At 34.8% G+C, this 16,654-nt stretch overlaps 1 protein-coding gene across 2 annotated transcripts in view; it reads left to right on the top strand.

Annotated features, from left to right (window-relative positions):
* Positions 1-16,654, top strand: part of RNGTT (RNA guanylyltransferase and 5'-phosphatase) — a 334,258-nt gene that overhangs the window by 174,738 nt on the left and 142,866 nt on the right. For both annotated transcript variants that reach the window (XM_042939336.1, XM_042939335.1), the window contains exon 12: positions 1,577-1,645. In XM_042939336.1, the coding sequence (XP_042795270.1) occupies positions 1,577-1,645 (69 nt within the window). The remainder of the gene's footprint in view (positions 1-1,576; positions 1,646-16,654) is intronic.

The following is a 16,654-nucleotide window of genomic DNA, read 5'->3' as shown; positions in this document are numbered from 1 at the left end:
TCATCTTTCTGCATGGAACTTTGTACCTGTTAAACGCTAACTCCTTATCCTCCCCCCCAGCTCCCTAATTTCTGTCCCTATGAATTTGACTAAGGAGCATTATAGTTTTAAATGAATTTAGATGTTGGAAGCCAAATTGGTCTTAAACTAGTTAGATACTAGGATTACTCTTATTTTTCTTGGCTGAACTGCCCTCAGTTTAGAGAAGTTACAGATTCTGAAGAATGAAATGGCAGAGAAGATGAAGCCACACTTGGGGAAGAGACTCAGATTTTGTTGCATGTGAAATAAGCTTGAAATTTTGGTTGTTGCTTTTGGAATACAAATTTCCCTGTAGATGTAGTGGTTTCCAGAGGATATGATTGTGGTTAAAGAGATGTATCACCCACAGCATATCTAAAATTTTGGATACAGTGTATTTGAATTCCAGACCTATCCTGACTGCACTCTAAGTTCGTCAGACTATGGCTCTGTGAAAGTGCATCTGTTCTCTGAAATACAGAAATCAATGTTTTGGGCTTCCATCAGTCACATCTTCTTTTCTTCAATGTAATAAAAAGCATTTAAAAAGTAAAAAGAAGCATTTAAACAGAAAACAGAAGCATTTAATAATAAATAATAATAAAAAGCATTTAAAAGGTAAACAGAAGCATTTAAAACTACATGCTCAGAAATTATTGGATAGCTTTGGGCCTATACCTACTCTTTAGTAGATAAGGACACTGAAAAAACTGTCATTTGTATTTTATACTGTGTATCCCTTGTAATGCATTTCTCTGCTTGAAAAAATATATTAAAAAAGACAACAAAAAGGACAAAAAAGAAAAAAAATTAAAAATCCTCTGCTTATGCATGTGAGGAAGACACAAATACTATATTTTTGGACTGCAATCCCATGTCTGAGCTCACTAATGGTTACAGATTTCTCAGGGGATGTGTCTCCTGCCCCACCCAGCCTCTATCTATCCCCTCACAAGCTTCTCTGCTGTTTCCTTCTTTTGTGTATGTTTTATACTTTATTCCCTGTATTTATTACTTCTCAATTTTTGATTTCACTTTGCTTTTGGCTTCTGTCTTCCTTCCTTTTGTGCTGGCTCAAATATATATTTTAAAAAATATTTTCTCTGTTATTTTGACTATTTAAGATATTTAGCCTGACATGAAAAAATCTTCGTACATTAAGAATATCTTGCAAATGTTAACTAACTTAGATCTCTCTGGATCACCTATTTCCCTTTTTGTATTTCAGTTCATTTTTTTTTTCTTTTAAGTTTGTTTGTTTGTTTGTTTATTTAGAGAGGTTGGGGGAGGGAATGAGCTAGGGAGGGTAAGAGAGAGAGAGGAGAGAGAGAATCCCAAGCAGGCTCCACACTCAGCATGGAATCCAATGTGGGACTCAATCTCATGACTGTGAGATCATGACCTGAGCCAAAATCAAGAGTCACATGTTTAATCGACTGAGCCCTTTCCTTGTATTTCAGTTCTTAAAGCTTATATATTGTTTTTATAAAGCTTATAAAAAATTAAAATACTCTTTAAGTGATTATTTTTAAAAATATGTGTATTTATTTTATAGCTACTTGAAGGAAATTTTGCCAAAGAAGTCAGCCATGAAATGGATGGACTTATCTTTCAGCCTATTGGAGTAAGTTCATTTGTGTGTGTATAGCAATGTGTGTGTGTTTGTGCGTGTGCATGTGCGTGGAGCACTTGTAGTATGTATTATGTATGTAAATATGTGTCTATACCTGCTTGTATATATAAAGTACATTTTCCTGAGGTATATTTACTTAGGATTGATAACTGCTTTTCCTTAAAACAAGTTATTATAAAATATTTCTACTAAATATATGTAATGGTCAAATGAACAATTGTTAGCTCTTCACTCAGCTTAAGAAGTAAATATTATTGATCCTTATTTTTCAAGGAAGTTAGTTCTTGCAAAATGAATGTTAATTATTTCTGTACTAGAAATCTACCAGTAATATTACATAAACGCTTATTTCTTTCTGTAGCCCAATCTACCTTTAAATATTAATATTTCTAAATTTGTCATGGATGGATGAGTAAAATTCAAATAATTTTTAATACTTAAAATACAATTCTTTGAATATTATATGTCAAATTTCTGAAACTCACTGAAGAACTTTGACTGAATGATCAAGTCATATTTTGGAATAAGCTACATTTTACTCTATAGTATGGTTTCTCAACTTTAGCACCAGTGACCTTTTTTTGCCAGATAATTCTTTTCTGTGGAGGACTGTCCTGTGTGTTGTAGGGTGTTTAGCAGGATCCTTGGTCTGTATTTACTAGTGCCAGGATTACTTCTTCCCCTAATCCATCTCTTCAGTTTGTGACAACCAAAAATATATGCAATCACTGCCTACTTTCCCCCAGAGAGCAAAATTACCCTCCTATCACAACTTGTGCTCTCTCTAGGGCACTCTTTCTCAAAATGTAGCCCGTGGACAAGGAATATTAGCCTGACCCAGAAAGTTGTTATAAAAGCAGCTCACCTTGGACCTACTGATCAGAAACCCTGGGATGGAGCCTAGCAATTTGTGCTTTAATAAGCTCTCCATGTGACTCTAACTCACGTTCATGTTTGGTAGAGTTGTATTTCATGTGCTATACCTCATCACGTGCTGCAGTTTGTCTCATAAGCTCCATTGGTCCGTCAGTAACACTATCCTTAGAAATTAGGGCACGGGTGTAGCTGAGAAGTTGTATTGAGAGACCTCAACCTGGATGCCTGTGGAAAAGGGAAAGAAACTAATATTTTTGAAAACTGTGTATTAAACACTATATTATATATAAGTTACATAAACACTAGAACTTTAATATGTAGGCCTAAATATAATGTAGATATGTGATTGTCTTCTGTCTTCCTTCCAGTCCCCTTTGCCAAACAGGTGGAGGGAAACTCTTCTGTGGTTGAGGGAAGAGGTGATGAAGGAGAGTTAGAGGCTGGGGATAGAAATTGTAGAAAATGCTATCTTAGGAAGATGGAAGTTACTAGATCTTTGAGTTCTAGTATTTTCCAGGCTTAAACTCCCTAGATTGAAATAAAGTCTAAAGATAATAGTAATTACAATAAATTTTACTGTGTTAAACTAAGTGGTTCATACTCAAGTGTATGTGAGATTTTGATAAATGTAAGAGAAATGATCTGACACGGAAGTCAGTCTCTGGGATGTCTAGGAAAGTCAGCCAATGTATTAGTCTGTTTCCATCCTAGTAACCACACTTGTCATTACAATGACTTTGTAATTGATATCTGGTAAGGCAAGTCTCTCTTTGCCAGGATTTTCTTAAATATGTGAGGACATTTGGTTTAACATATAAATTTCAGAAATAGTTTCTCTGGTTACCCAGAAATTTTTGTTCAGTTGGAATTAGGAGTTCAGTTGGAATTGCTTTGAATTTAGTTTGGAGAAAATTGATGTTTTTACAGTGTTAAATCATCTCAATGAATAAGGTTTAGCTGTTTTCGGGTCTTTTTCTGTTCTCTAATTGAGTTTGAGTTTTTAACTGTTGTCTAATTTCTATATATTTATTTTCCATTTTCACAATAAATGGTGTCTTTGTTGGTACTTCTGATGTACTGCCACATTGATTGATTTATTTTGTTGATTCAAGAATCTTGCTGAATAGTCTTAGTTCTAATAATTGTCTAATTTTACCAATTGGCCAAGACCTCTAGTACTGGCTGAAACATACACTTTATTGGGTGGAGGAGGGGGAGACATTCATACCTTATTCTCAACTTCAAAGGGAATGTGGCTAAATTTTCTCTCTTAAGTATGTTTTTGGTAGATTTCAGTTAGATAACTTTTATCATGCCAAGAAATTTTTGTTCCTGTTCATACAAAGTTTTTTTTTTTTCCCCCAATCATAAATAGATTTTGGGAGTTAACAAATGCTTTCTCGGTATCTCTTGATTGAGATTGCCATGTTGTTTTCCTTTTAATAACATTAATGTAGTAAGTTACAGTGATTTTCTCATGTTGACCTGTCCTTACATTCTGACATAAATGCTGCTCAATCATGATATATGTAATTTAGATCTGGGTATAATAGTTTTTTGAGGATTTATGCCTCCTTATTACTTACAGTTTTTTCCTTTTTTTTTTTTTTTTTTTGGTACATTCAAAATATAGGAGGTAATATTGTGGAAAAATATTATAAGTTTCAAGTAACACATAATAATACATGCCATGGTTTTAAAAGTAAAATATCTTGGCTTGTACTGAAAAATAGCGCTGTCTCTTCTACTTTCCCCACACTCAAAGTACCACTCCTTGGAGGGGATTATTTTCTGTTGTTTTAGCTGTGTTTTTTTTCTTTTCCCTCCCTACTTCTACAAAATCTGTTTATGCTGCTCTTCCTTGGTTTTCTGTTTTATACATGATCTGCCTACTCTCTGCTGTTGAAGAACAGGATTGAGCTCTTTCACTCCTCCAACATCACCCCTTCTCCTTCTGTCATCCCATTATAATTATATCACATTTTGGGTCAAATGAATATTCAGTATTTGTATTTCTGTTGTAACATAAATATTGTTCACATCTGAGTCAAGTTGTATAATATTTTATTTTCATAGGAAACTTTTTTTGCCTAGAGTTAGGAATTGCCTTGTATTTTCATTTGTTATGATTATCACTACTTCTTTCCTTAAATTCTTTAAAAGAACTTTTTGTTAAGTTTTATTTATTTATTTTGAGAAAGAGAGAGAGAGAGAGAGAGAGGGAGAGAGAGAGAATCCCAAGCAGGCTCCGTGCTGTCAGAGTGGAACCTGACTGGGGCTCAATCTCACAAAGTGTGAGATCATGACCTGAGCCAAAATCAGAGTTAGACGCTTAACGGACTGAGCCACCCAGGTGCCCCTGAAGAGACTGTCTTTTTTCCATTAGATATTCCTTTCCTGCTTTGTCGAAGATTAGTTGACCATATAGTTGTGTGTCCATTTCTGGGTTTTCTAGTTTGTTCCACTGATCTATGTGTCTGTTTTTATGGCAGTACCATACTGTCTTAATCCCTATAGTTTAGTAATATGACTTGCAGTCTGGAGTTGTGATACCTCTAGCTTTACTTTTCTTTTTCAAGAATGCTTTGGTTATTTGGGGTCTTTTGTAGTTCCATACAAATTTTTGGATCGTTTGTTCTACCTCTGTAAATAGTGTTGGTGCTATTTTGATAGGGATTGAATTAAACATGTAGCTTGCTGGGGCACCTGGGTGACTCAGCTGGTTGAGCATCTGACTTTGGCTCAGGTTGTGATCTCGCAGGACATGGGTTCGAGCCCCGCATCAGGCTTGCTGCTTTCAGCACTGAGCCTACTTTGGATCCTCTGCCCTCCCCCACCTTTCTGCCCCTGCCCCACTTGTGTGCTCTCTCTCTTAAAAACAACATTTTAAAAAATGTGTAGATTGCTTTGGGTATAGGCATTTTAACAGTATTTGTTCTTCCAACCCTTGAGCATAGAAATGTTTTTCCATTTTTTGTGTATGTCTTCTTCAGTTTCTTTTATAAGTGTTGTATAGTTTTCAGAGTACAGATCTTCTACCTCTTTGGCTGGGTTTATTCCTATCTTATGGGTTTTGGTGCAGTTGTAAATCAATGTGATATGCCACGTCAATAAAAGAAAGGATAAGAACCATGTGATCCTCTAAACAGATTCAGAAAAAGCATTTGACAAAATACAACATCATTCACGATATAGGCCCTCAACAAAGTTGGGACAGAGAGAACATTCCTCAAAATAATAAAGGCCATATGAAAAGCTCACAGCAAATAACATCCTCAGTGGGGAAAACCTGAGAGCTTTTCCTCTGTGGTCAGGAACAGGGCAGAGACTGGAAGTCCTAGTCTCAGCAATCAGACCAAAAAGAAATATAGGCAGACTATTTAAAAATTTATACCTATTTTATTTTTCTTGTTATACATGCATATGTATAATCTATTTTATGCTGTGTCTTTTTTTTCTTTTATGAAAGTTTTCAGTAACTTAAAGTCTCACTTGTTTCCTTGCAGAGCCCCAAATGCAAACACCTATTTATTCTTCATGAAACAATAATGTTAGATTTGCTACTTGAATATTCTTCTCAGAGACTTCGCAGTGGGTTAGAATTGGTCTCTGATTAAGATAAGCCACTTAATATCTCTTTGGTTCTCCAGTTCTTCATCTGTAAAATGTACAGGCTATAATTAATAACTTAGCTCTGAAATTCTGAAATGATCATATGATGATCAATGTATGTCAATATAAATCAACACTTAAGAATTCCTTCTTCCTGCCAACATCTGGGAAAATGTTTTGGGTAAAGAATTCTTAATAAGAGAGAGAATAAACTCTTATTTTATTTTCCTAAAAACAATACATCTCTTAAATGGAAATTTAGACTGTTGCAATAGATAGAGTTTTTGTGATAACTTAGCTCTGAAATTCTGAAATGATCATATGATGATCAATGTATGTCAATATAAATCAACACTTAAGAATTCCTTCTTCCTGCCAACATCTGGGAAAATGTTTTGGGTAAAGAATTCTTAATAAGAGAGAGAATAAACTCTTATTTTATTTTCCTAAAAACAATACATCTCTTAAATGGAAATTTAGACTGTTGCAATAGATAGAGTTTTTGTGAAGTTTATCATTGTCACCATTATATGACTTTATTTCTATTGTTTTTTTTTCCTGTCATCATTTCAATAGAATTCTCACTTTTGCATGCTAAATTATACGTAGTAGATGGAATGGCTTTGCAAGGATCACATTTTGTTCATCAGTGGACGTTATCAGTTTCTTATTAATTTAGCCTAACAGATCCTTAGGTTAGTATATATCTACAAAAGACTTATAACAATATTTTGTTATAAAAAATATTTCACAACTACTTATTTTGATAAAAGTTTACGTGATAATATAGCAGTATACTGTACTAGTCTTTGGTTAATCCTTTTCATTTTCCATGAAAGTTTAATGATTTTAGTCTGTGTTTCATTTGTAATTGTATTTTCTCATGATCATTTTCAATCTAGTTTTATTTCTCAAAAGTACAATACTTTGTCAATTATGTCTTAATTTTTACCACAAATGCATACCTTTCACAATGTGTATAGTGTGCCCTTTAGTGAGACTTTACTGTTAATTGATAGATTGTCATGTGGCTATAAGAAGGATGTGGTACTTACTGACATGTCTGCCAATTCTGTTTTTTTTTTTCATTTCTATTGTATTTGTGTTAAATCTTCAAAAGGATATTCTGAGTATAAAATGTATTAACTCTGCCATCCAGAATAGGCTCCAATTTAGCATAAATGTATCCAGGAGAGCTATTTTCTTGCTCATATCCAAAATTTCATTGTATCCAGCTTTGTAGCATTTATTATTTTTTTATGATTTTACTTTGCAATTTCAATCTGATTTTTCTATTCTTACATACTGTGTTTGTAGTTTGGGCCACCACCACAGGTGGGGTCCTACATATTCCATTTTTAAACTTTTGATTTACCAAAGCCACGGGTAAGAATGTACTTGGTTTCTACACAGAGACTTTTGACTTTTCTACATCTTTCAAAAAATGAAGGCATAAGTTTCTATTAAGTAGGTGAACTTGAATGACCTTATCAAGCACTGTATTCATGATATTCTGCTAAAGGAAGCAGAGTTTAAGATCTATTTTTCTAATAATTCATGACTCTTATGATTTCTTTTCATTGCTTTCAAAGAAAGAATACTTACATTTTTTCTTTTGCCTAATTCTTCGGTATTGAAACCACTGTGCTTATGTATTGTCATCAAGTTCCTTGTCTTTACCAAGTAAAATGGCCTTTTGTGATTGCTATTGCATATCCAAAGGAAAGACCTTAATTTTCCTTTTCAGCAGCTCTAAGTTTTCTGTGTAAAGAGGTAAGAGCAGAATTGATTACACACAGTTGTAGTTTCCAGTGGTGGTAGATGTGATTTTAAATCGTCCAGAGATGGAGTATTAAATGACATTGCATCACACAATGAGAAATTCAGTCCCATTCCAGTTTTTATTTACTCTTTGTTTATAAAGTCTATTTATTTCTAGTTTTTAATATCTAAGGCTTGCTAATCTTTCCCTTTTCAATCAAATAAGTGTGGGTCTGGTTTTCCACTATTTAAAGGCAATATATTGTCAGGGATAACTTAGTATCCCTGATTCATATTCATCATAGCTAATTTTAGGACTACTTATTAGGGGTAAGCAATACCATTTTCTATTTCTGGTATAGATACCATTTGGATCAGGGTGGTTGGGAGGCTCAGTCAGGTAAGTGTCTGACTTGGGCCCAGGTCATGATCTCGCGGTTTGTGGGTTCGAGCCCTGCATTGGGCTCTGCGCTGACGACTCGGAGCTTGGAGCCTACTTTGGACTCTTCGTTTCCCCTCTCTCTCTGTCCCTCCCCTGCTTTCTCTCTCTCTCTCTCTCTCTCTCTCAAAAATAAATGCATAAACATTAAAAAAACTTGGATAAACTTTCCCAATTATCTTTGGGGCCATTTTTCAACCTTCCACAGTTATCTAGCTTGATACAGTATTTCCATCTAATAGCTGTGGACGCTAATACGTAATATAAATTTTTATTCTGCCCTTGTATGATTTGTAAATTACCTTCATTGGGCTATTTAAAGCAAGTTCTGAATGAGAATTTATGAACCTTAATCAGACTAAGTACTAATTTTTAATGTAAAATTTGCCAACATTTTTACATTTCTCTTCTGGGGAAATCTAAAAACTTTCATGAACTCAGCTTTAATAATTAAGTGCAGGCAGGGTAAGTGATGGGCACTTATGGCAAATTAATGTGGTATATAGTCATAGTAATATATATAATATGGTATTTTTTATCATGTTAAAATATATGTAAATTTAAATCTAAATAAAAATTTTTTAAAATTTAAATTCAAGTTAGTTGAATTTACTACTACATATAGTGTAGTATTGGTTTCAGGAGTAGAATTTAGTGATTCATCACTTAAAATAACATAGTGCTCATCCCAACAAGTACCCTCCTTAATGCCCATCACCCATTTAGCCCATCCCCACACCCACCACCCCTCCAGCAACCCTCAGTTTGTTCTCTGTATTTAAGAGTCTTATGGTTTGCCTCCGTCTCTGTTTTTATTTTGTTTTTCCTTCCCTTCTCCTGTGTTCATCTGCTTTGTTTCTTAAATTCCACGAGTGAGATCATATGTGTAAATCTTTCACCTTTTATTAAAAAATTTTTAATGTTTGTTTCAGAGAGAGAGAGAGAGAGAGAGAGCGAGAGCGCGCGCGCACACAGGTGTGAGTGAGCACGAGTGGGGGAGGGGCAGACTGAGAAGGGGACAGAGGATCCAAGGCGGGCTCTGGCTGACAACCTATTGGGAGTTATCCAAATTTTAGAATCTATAGTTCTTTTTTTCTGGAATTCTTTTGCCTCTTTAAAGACCAAGACTTCAGGGTCTTTCTTGGTTGCTTTGCTTGGCTGTTAGCATTCTTGGAAAAGAGAAGATAAAGGGGGCGAGGGCCCAAGGTTCAGTAGGTAAGCTTTGCTGAACTTTCAGTTTGCCTCTTCAGTTATGCTTGAATCTTCTGGACTGAGCTTCTGTCCTTCAGTTTTTCCACAGAATAAGGGTATCTATCTCCTGCCTTTTGCCCAGGGTGGAGGAGGGAACTAAAGACTTTAATGTTCCTTATAAAGATTTTCAACAATTCTCCTTATTTTCAGTTCTGTCCCCCTTGGCAGCCTTCTTGGTTATCTGTTTCCTACGTTATTTAATCCATTCTGGGGAACTGTGGCATGTAGCATGAATTGCTTTCATTGGTGTCCTCATCTGCAAGCACTGAGTATTCAGTTTTCTGGGCTCTGTGCCTTACTAACTTCTCCAGCTCCTTTCTGTCTTTCAAAAATGTATTGACATGTTGTTTTCTGCTGTTGTCTTCTCTCCTGTATTTCCTTTTCTGTTGATAACTCTTTTCTGTAACTCCTACTTTAGTGAGGTTTCAAATCACAGTGGATATAAATGCACCTGTTCAGTCCACCACATTTATCAGAAAATCTTCAAAACTTCTCACAGTGTGGTGTTGCATCTCTTGGCTCCCTTGACCCAACAATTCAAATAACTTAAGAAAAGAACTGATTGAGTGACCATTCTAGCAATCCGAGTGAGTCTGTGTAAAGTGGAGAGGCGGTCCTGGTTGGGGTAGACAGAGCTTGATTTTTAACCTCTGATCCCTTCTCTGATACTACAGAAATATTCCAGAAGCAAATGAATGGTGAAAGATGAGAGGATTCTGGTGCTTTTACTTGTGAAAAAACTCTTTGGCCTATATTTATTTGGTGCTAGTTACTTAAAACTTAGCAAAAAGTTAATTCTGCTCTATTATATTAATTACAGTGAGTGAATTCAAGTTGAATAAAAGGTAGAAAATGTTACTCCTGCTAAAAAGAAAAAAAAAGAGAAAATATTTGAATCTTGAGAAAATACTGAAAAATAGTGATAAAGATACCATAAAAGTGGTGATTCTGTTGAGGGCAAAGTTCCCAGCACCAGCTTAGAGGAAAGTTTCCTTACCATTTCATTTAATGTTCTGTGTTTCACATAGTTTATTATTTTTATAAGAAAAAGGAAAGCAAAGTTAATTAATGGTGTGTTCAGGAAAATAGAGCTTAGAGTATTTTTTTGTGATTATAAAGGAATACACCAGTATCTGATATTTACTAAAACACAGAGCAGCCATTAATTATTGTGAAAGCCTCAATTTAAACAAAGTAGATTAAATTGCGTTTATAGAATTATAGAAAATCTGAGATGAAGAGATACTTCCAAGATTAGCCCAATGGTTTCAAAACACTAATTTCCAAAATTGTTGTTTTCTGTTAACTACCTCGGGATCACATGGAAGGACAGGTTACTAGGTAAGCATTGTGTTTACATCACAGCAGCTCCGACTTAGTTCTTTTGTATATTGTAGTTTTGGATAAGATTGTATTTTTAAAAGGGCTTTGCCTTAGTAAATATCATTTGAATCATTTGCTTTTTTGATAATCTCTCTTCATTGCAAAATCAAGATTATTTTTCAGCTCATTTTATTTTTTAGCACTGTTTTTGGAAGTACTCTCATGGCTTCTATGACACCACATGTTCCTAATTTCTTCTAGTCATACTATTTCTCCTCCATCTCATTCAAGTTCTTCGTTTTCTACTAATCATTGAAGTTTGGACTTTCTCAAGGCTCAGTGTCCTGGACCTTCATTTTTTTCTCATTCTCTACTCTCTCCCTAGAAATCTCATCTGCACTCATGGCTTTAGTTATTTCCTACAAGCCAGACTTTAATTTCTGTTTACACTCCATGTATATTAATCTAATTGCCTACCTTGATACTGCCTTTTGAATTTTTCAGAAACAAGCAAATATGCAAACTGTAAACACCTTTCCTTTCCCAGCATTTGCTACCCCCACTTACTTAAATGCAGCTTCTTAAATGAGAAATCTAGATGTCATCTTTGACATCTTCCCCTCTTTCATCCCTCTAATCCACGTCCAAGTCTTGCCAATCTTCCTGCTTTATCACCTAAATATCTCATAAATTATTCCCTTTTCTCTCCATAACCACTACCACGGCTCTAATCTGACTTACCATTTGTTGACTCTTGCCTGGTCAGCTGCTGTGGCATCCTGGCTGGTCCTGCAACATTCACTTTGTCTCCCTTCAGTCTTTTTTTCTTGTTGCATCTAGAGTGATCTTCTTTCTCTCTAGTGATTTCCCCTTACTCTCAATTTAATGACCAAAATTAGATTTGAAGGCAGTTTACTCTCTTCTTTATCACATGCTGCTTATTCGTTTCCCCATGTGCTTTGCTGTTGATGTAAAAATAACTGATTTTTACGTAAAGGTGACTTACTTATATTACTTTATTCACGAACATGGTTTTTAAAAATTTCATATGTAAGCTGTTTGATACAATATTTAAATATTTTGAGAGAAAATGGGTATTTTCTTCAAAGAAAAAATTAGCTGTTTATTTTACTATAAACCTATGTATTTTTAAGGGTTGAGGTTCAAACTTTGATCAAACTGAAGTGATCATCTGATTATTAGTCTACACCATAAACCAGTTAGGTTTTATTAGACTCATATACAAGGTTTTCAGTTTTATGGTTTTATTGACAATTTGAATTGCTAACTTTTTGTGGTTTGTCATCTAAAAATAAATATTTTAAAATGACTTGGCATTTTAATATGCTATAGGTAGTAAATTATTTTACTTGACGGCTATAAGATCTTTTAATTTAATTTACAAAGTTGATAATACTTGTTAACTGGCTCTTACAAGATTTTAATGATTTACGTAGCATAGTAAAATTTTATTCATGGTAGTAACTGATTAATTTCTAACCTTTTAAAATTCATATTTGATTTTACTTTTGTCATCTGGAGACTCATGTTTCTAAGTAAGAATTTTTGTGCCATTAATAATCCATCATGGAAATAAAAACAAATATATAATGAATTGCAAAATAGTAGTAATAATAAAAATAATAAAAATTCTTTGTTTTATTTTTTAAAAAGGCTTTTCTTTATCTACCAGCTATACTGTGAATATTAAACATATAATTGTTCCCATATTGAGTCAAGAGTATTTACTCTTAAGCGGTCGTGATACAATTTTTTTTTGTTTTCATCACTATCTTGATTTTCTGTAAGGTGGGTCAGCTTGATTTTGTATCTGGCATTAATCAGTTTGCATGTAAATTGAGTCAGCTTTGATTTTAATATTGCTTTCTTGTGAAATATTAATGTTTTTATTAAACCTTTACTACTGCCAGGTATATTGAATGTTATGGATAGATTGTAAAATGAAAATTGGAATTAGTCTAATGCCTTGTCTTGGAGTACATGACGAATTAGAGTGGTTTTCCTCTGAAGCAGAGATGATGTTACCATGGTGAGAGCTTCTGTTGCCATGACATTTGCTTGCATATTTTGATAGGTCTTCATTTGAAGAAGGGCTCTGTTTCCTGGCAGACTGGAAAAGTGTCATTCTATCTTTTCTCAAAATGTGTTATTTTTTACTGAAAAATATAATAATTTCCAAAGAACTGTGATAGTGAAGTGCCAAGAAAGAAAATACACCTTGTTTATTTTTAATTTTTTTCCTTTTTCAACTTTTAGAACGCAGCAAAATATTCTTAGCTTGCTTTGTTTTCTTCTAGTTTTCTTAATAAATAAGATATTTCACTTCCATGAATTTTGTTGACAAAATAAACAGCTAAAGGTGAATAATTCGTAATCAGTCTCAGTTGAATATAGATAAATAACATTATTGTACAACTAAAAGACACTGCTAATGATGATATATTGGTAGCAGAGCAAGGGGAAATAAATATAAATAAGGACTTAACAAAAATGAACGAATCAGTGAATTCCAATAGGTAAATATATAATGTACAAAATCAGTCAGTGTTCATATAAATGATACATACTAAACACAATGAATTAAGGTTAGTTCTTTTTTATGGATAACTTAGGTTCAATGTTGAATTGTTAATGGCAGATATTTTTTAAAAATTGTGTTTTACAGTGGTATATTTTTAATTTTTAACCAGACAATACAGAAATTTTAACATGTAGTAAAAAAAAAAAATAATACATAGAAGAAAGCCTCCCTCTCACATGTCCTCCCTTCTTGTTATCTATTATTGTTAGTTTTTAATTTAACTTTTCAATTTCAATTACACATATGTTAATACATAATAACATAAGGTAGCATGTTATTTTGCACTTTGCTTTTCAGAATTTGTTCCTCTGTATCTTTAAATGTATATTTTGTTAATGCTCTAATTTTAGCATCTGGGGACATACTGGGGTCAGCAACAAGATAGGGCTTATTTTTGACATCTCCCATCTCTTATGCTTGTGACAATTCAGAATTTTAGAAGGAAGTATTTGAAAGGATGCATTCTGTCCATTTAGAATGAAAAAAAAATTTATTTTCCTTTTGTTGAACTTCGGTGATAACTTTAGTGGCTCTTTCTGCTGGTAGACCGGTTCATTTTGTAAAAGCTGCAAACTGAAGTATTCTATAATGAGCACATATTTATACAAGCTGTTTCTTCTGCCTCAAACTGTTTTTTTCTTTCCTGTATTACTCCCATTCATCCTTTGAATGTCACATTAGGTGTTTTGCTTGTTTGGGAAAGCCAGTTCCAGCTAGGTGAGTGCGATTCTCCCCAGCTACCACAGAACTTTTGTTGATTCCAAAGCATTTCACACCATACTGTGATTTTTAGTTATTTTAAGAATTCATATTTTCCTAACTGGACTATAAGTACCATGAAAGCAAAGGCCACATTGATCTCCTTCACATTGATATTTTTAGTACCTATACCGTAGTAGGTTCTCAGAGGGTGAATATTAGGTGCTGTGTTTTGTATACATTCTGAATGTCTCACTGTACTTTCTCTTGTTTGTGCTTACACTCCTTCTTTTTCCCTATAACTCTCTGCTTAAAAAAAGTTTTTTAAATGTTTATTTATTAAAAAAATTGTTTTTTAACGTGTATTTATTTTTGAGAGACAGAGAGAGACAGAGCATGAGCAGGGGAGGGGCAGAGAGAGGGAGACACAGAATCCAAAGCAGGCTTTAGGCTCTGAGCTGTGAGCACAGAGCCCGATGCGGGGCTTGAGCCCACAAACAGCGAGATCATGACCTGAGCCGAAGTTGGACACCCAACCGAGACACCAGGCGCCTCTCTTATTTTAGAGAGAGAGAGAGAGAGAGAGAGCGCGCGCGAGCGAGTGAGTGAGCCAGAGCACGAGTGGGGGTGGGGCAGAGAGGGAGACCGAGACACAGAATCCAAGGCAGGCTCCAGGCTCTGAGCTGTCAGCACAGAGCCTGACGCGGGGCTCGAACCCACGAGCTGTGAGATCATGACCTGAGCTGAAGTCGGTCGCTTAACCGATCGAGCCTCCCAGGCACCCTCCTATAACTCTTCTGTTTAAATTTCACTTCCTCTGGGAAGCTTCTCGATCGTTTTGATTATATGTTATATCTTCTATTTCCTGCCGTTACAGCTCTGAACTGCACATTTCATAAAACTCACAATCTGTTTTAATTGCTTATTTGTCTGAAAACCCACATTACCTTCATCTCTCTGGCCTCTAGCAGAGGTTGACACAGACCTTCTAGTTGATCAATAGATATTTGCTAGAAAAGAAAAAGAGTGAATGCATACTCTAGACCAGTGGTTCTCAACTGGGGCCATTTCACTCACTAGATGACATATGACAGTGTCTGGAGACATTTTTCATTAGCACAACTGAAAGGGGGTGGTTGTTGGTGCTGGTATCAGTGAGCAGAGGCCAGGGATGTTGCTAAACCTTCTATGATGCACAGGACAGCACCCTGCCCCCCGCCCCCACACCTCAAGCGAACACTTGGCTTGGACTACAGATGAAGATTTAGAGGTAACTTTTATTGTGGGTGTACTTGGAGCTTTAAAGGAGTGGATTATATGCTGTGAGTAACTGTAAAAAAGGGCAGAGAATAGATACTTGAAGAATGTATATTCAAAATTGATTCTGATGTTGAAATTTACCCCAAATGACTTTAATAGACAGTTTTTTAAAACCTCTGATAAATGTTTAATGTTAATGTTTCTCTGATGGTTTTTAATGAAGCAGAATAAGCCTATGTAGTAATATATATTGATTTTTTTTTCCATTCCCTGTCTACCATGCCCTGTTGTGTGATACCTCTATCTGTGTATGTGTTTTCTTTGCTATTCTTTGCTTTCTGTCATCTCTCTTTTAAGGAGTATGTGTGTGTGTGTTTCCATGTTCAGTAATGTAACATAAAATTATAAAATTATTTTTGTTATGAAGTTTTTGAGAGCTTCTTTGCTTCCTGAGATAATTGGGACTCTTGGAGTTGTTTTAAAGCCAGATTTATTAAATCACTGTTTTATAAAGAAATTGAGTTGTTCTCTTAAACTAGTTTTGACAGGAGGGCAAAATTACTCCGGTTGCCTTTTTTAACTAAATTATCTGCCTTCCATCTGAGAGCACTGTGTGTCATAGCAATTCTTCATACCAATGCTAGAAGCATAGAAAAGCATTTTAGTGATATTATGTAGTATAAATTAGCAAAAAAGTGGTTAACTTAGTTGATGTATAAAAGTCACTAGGCTGCAGGTATTACTTGTATCTAGAATTTGATCATCTATCAGTAGACTGCTTTTATTTAGACTTGTGTCTACCAGAGAAAAGGAGAAACTTTGTGAGTCTGCTAGGTCTAAAAGCTAATGGAATTTTTTACCATATGACAATAATCTTAGGTATTAAGTGGGTATTAACCTGGAGTTGTGGAATGTATTAGCTCATTCCTTCATCTAATAAACTGGGTGCTTACTATATGTCATATTCATTGCTGAGTTTTAGAAATAATAAAGATGGATAAAGCACCTGCATTCTATGGAGAAACTTGACATAGCGGCACATTACCTTACAGTGTATGAGGTGAGAGAGTGCAGACTGATGGAGGAGTGGAGATACTTTAGTGGGCCCAGAGAGAGGATCAGGGTGCCCTGGGAGATTTAGGCCCATGCTAAGGATAGGTCTAGATACTTGGCTTAG

The sequence above is a fragment of the Panthera leo genome, chromosome B2, assembly GCF_018350215.1.
Source record: "Panthera leo isolate Ple1 chromosome B2, P.leo_Ple1_pat1.1, whole genome shotgun sequence".
Taxonomy (NCBI): domain Eukaryota; kingdom Metazoa; phylum Chordata; class Mammalia; order Carnivora; family Felidae; genus Panthera; species Panthera leo.
This window is presented reverse-complemented; position numbering and strand designations above follow the sequence as displayed.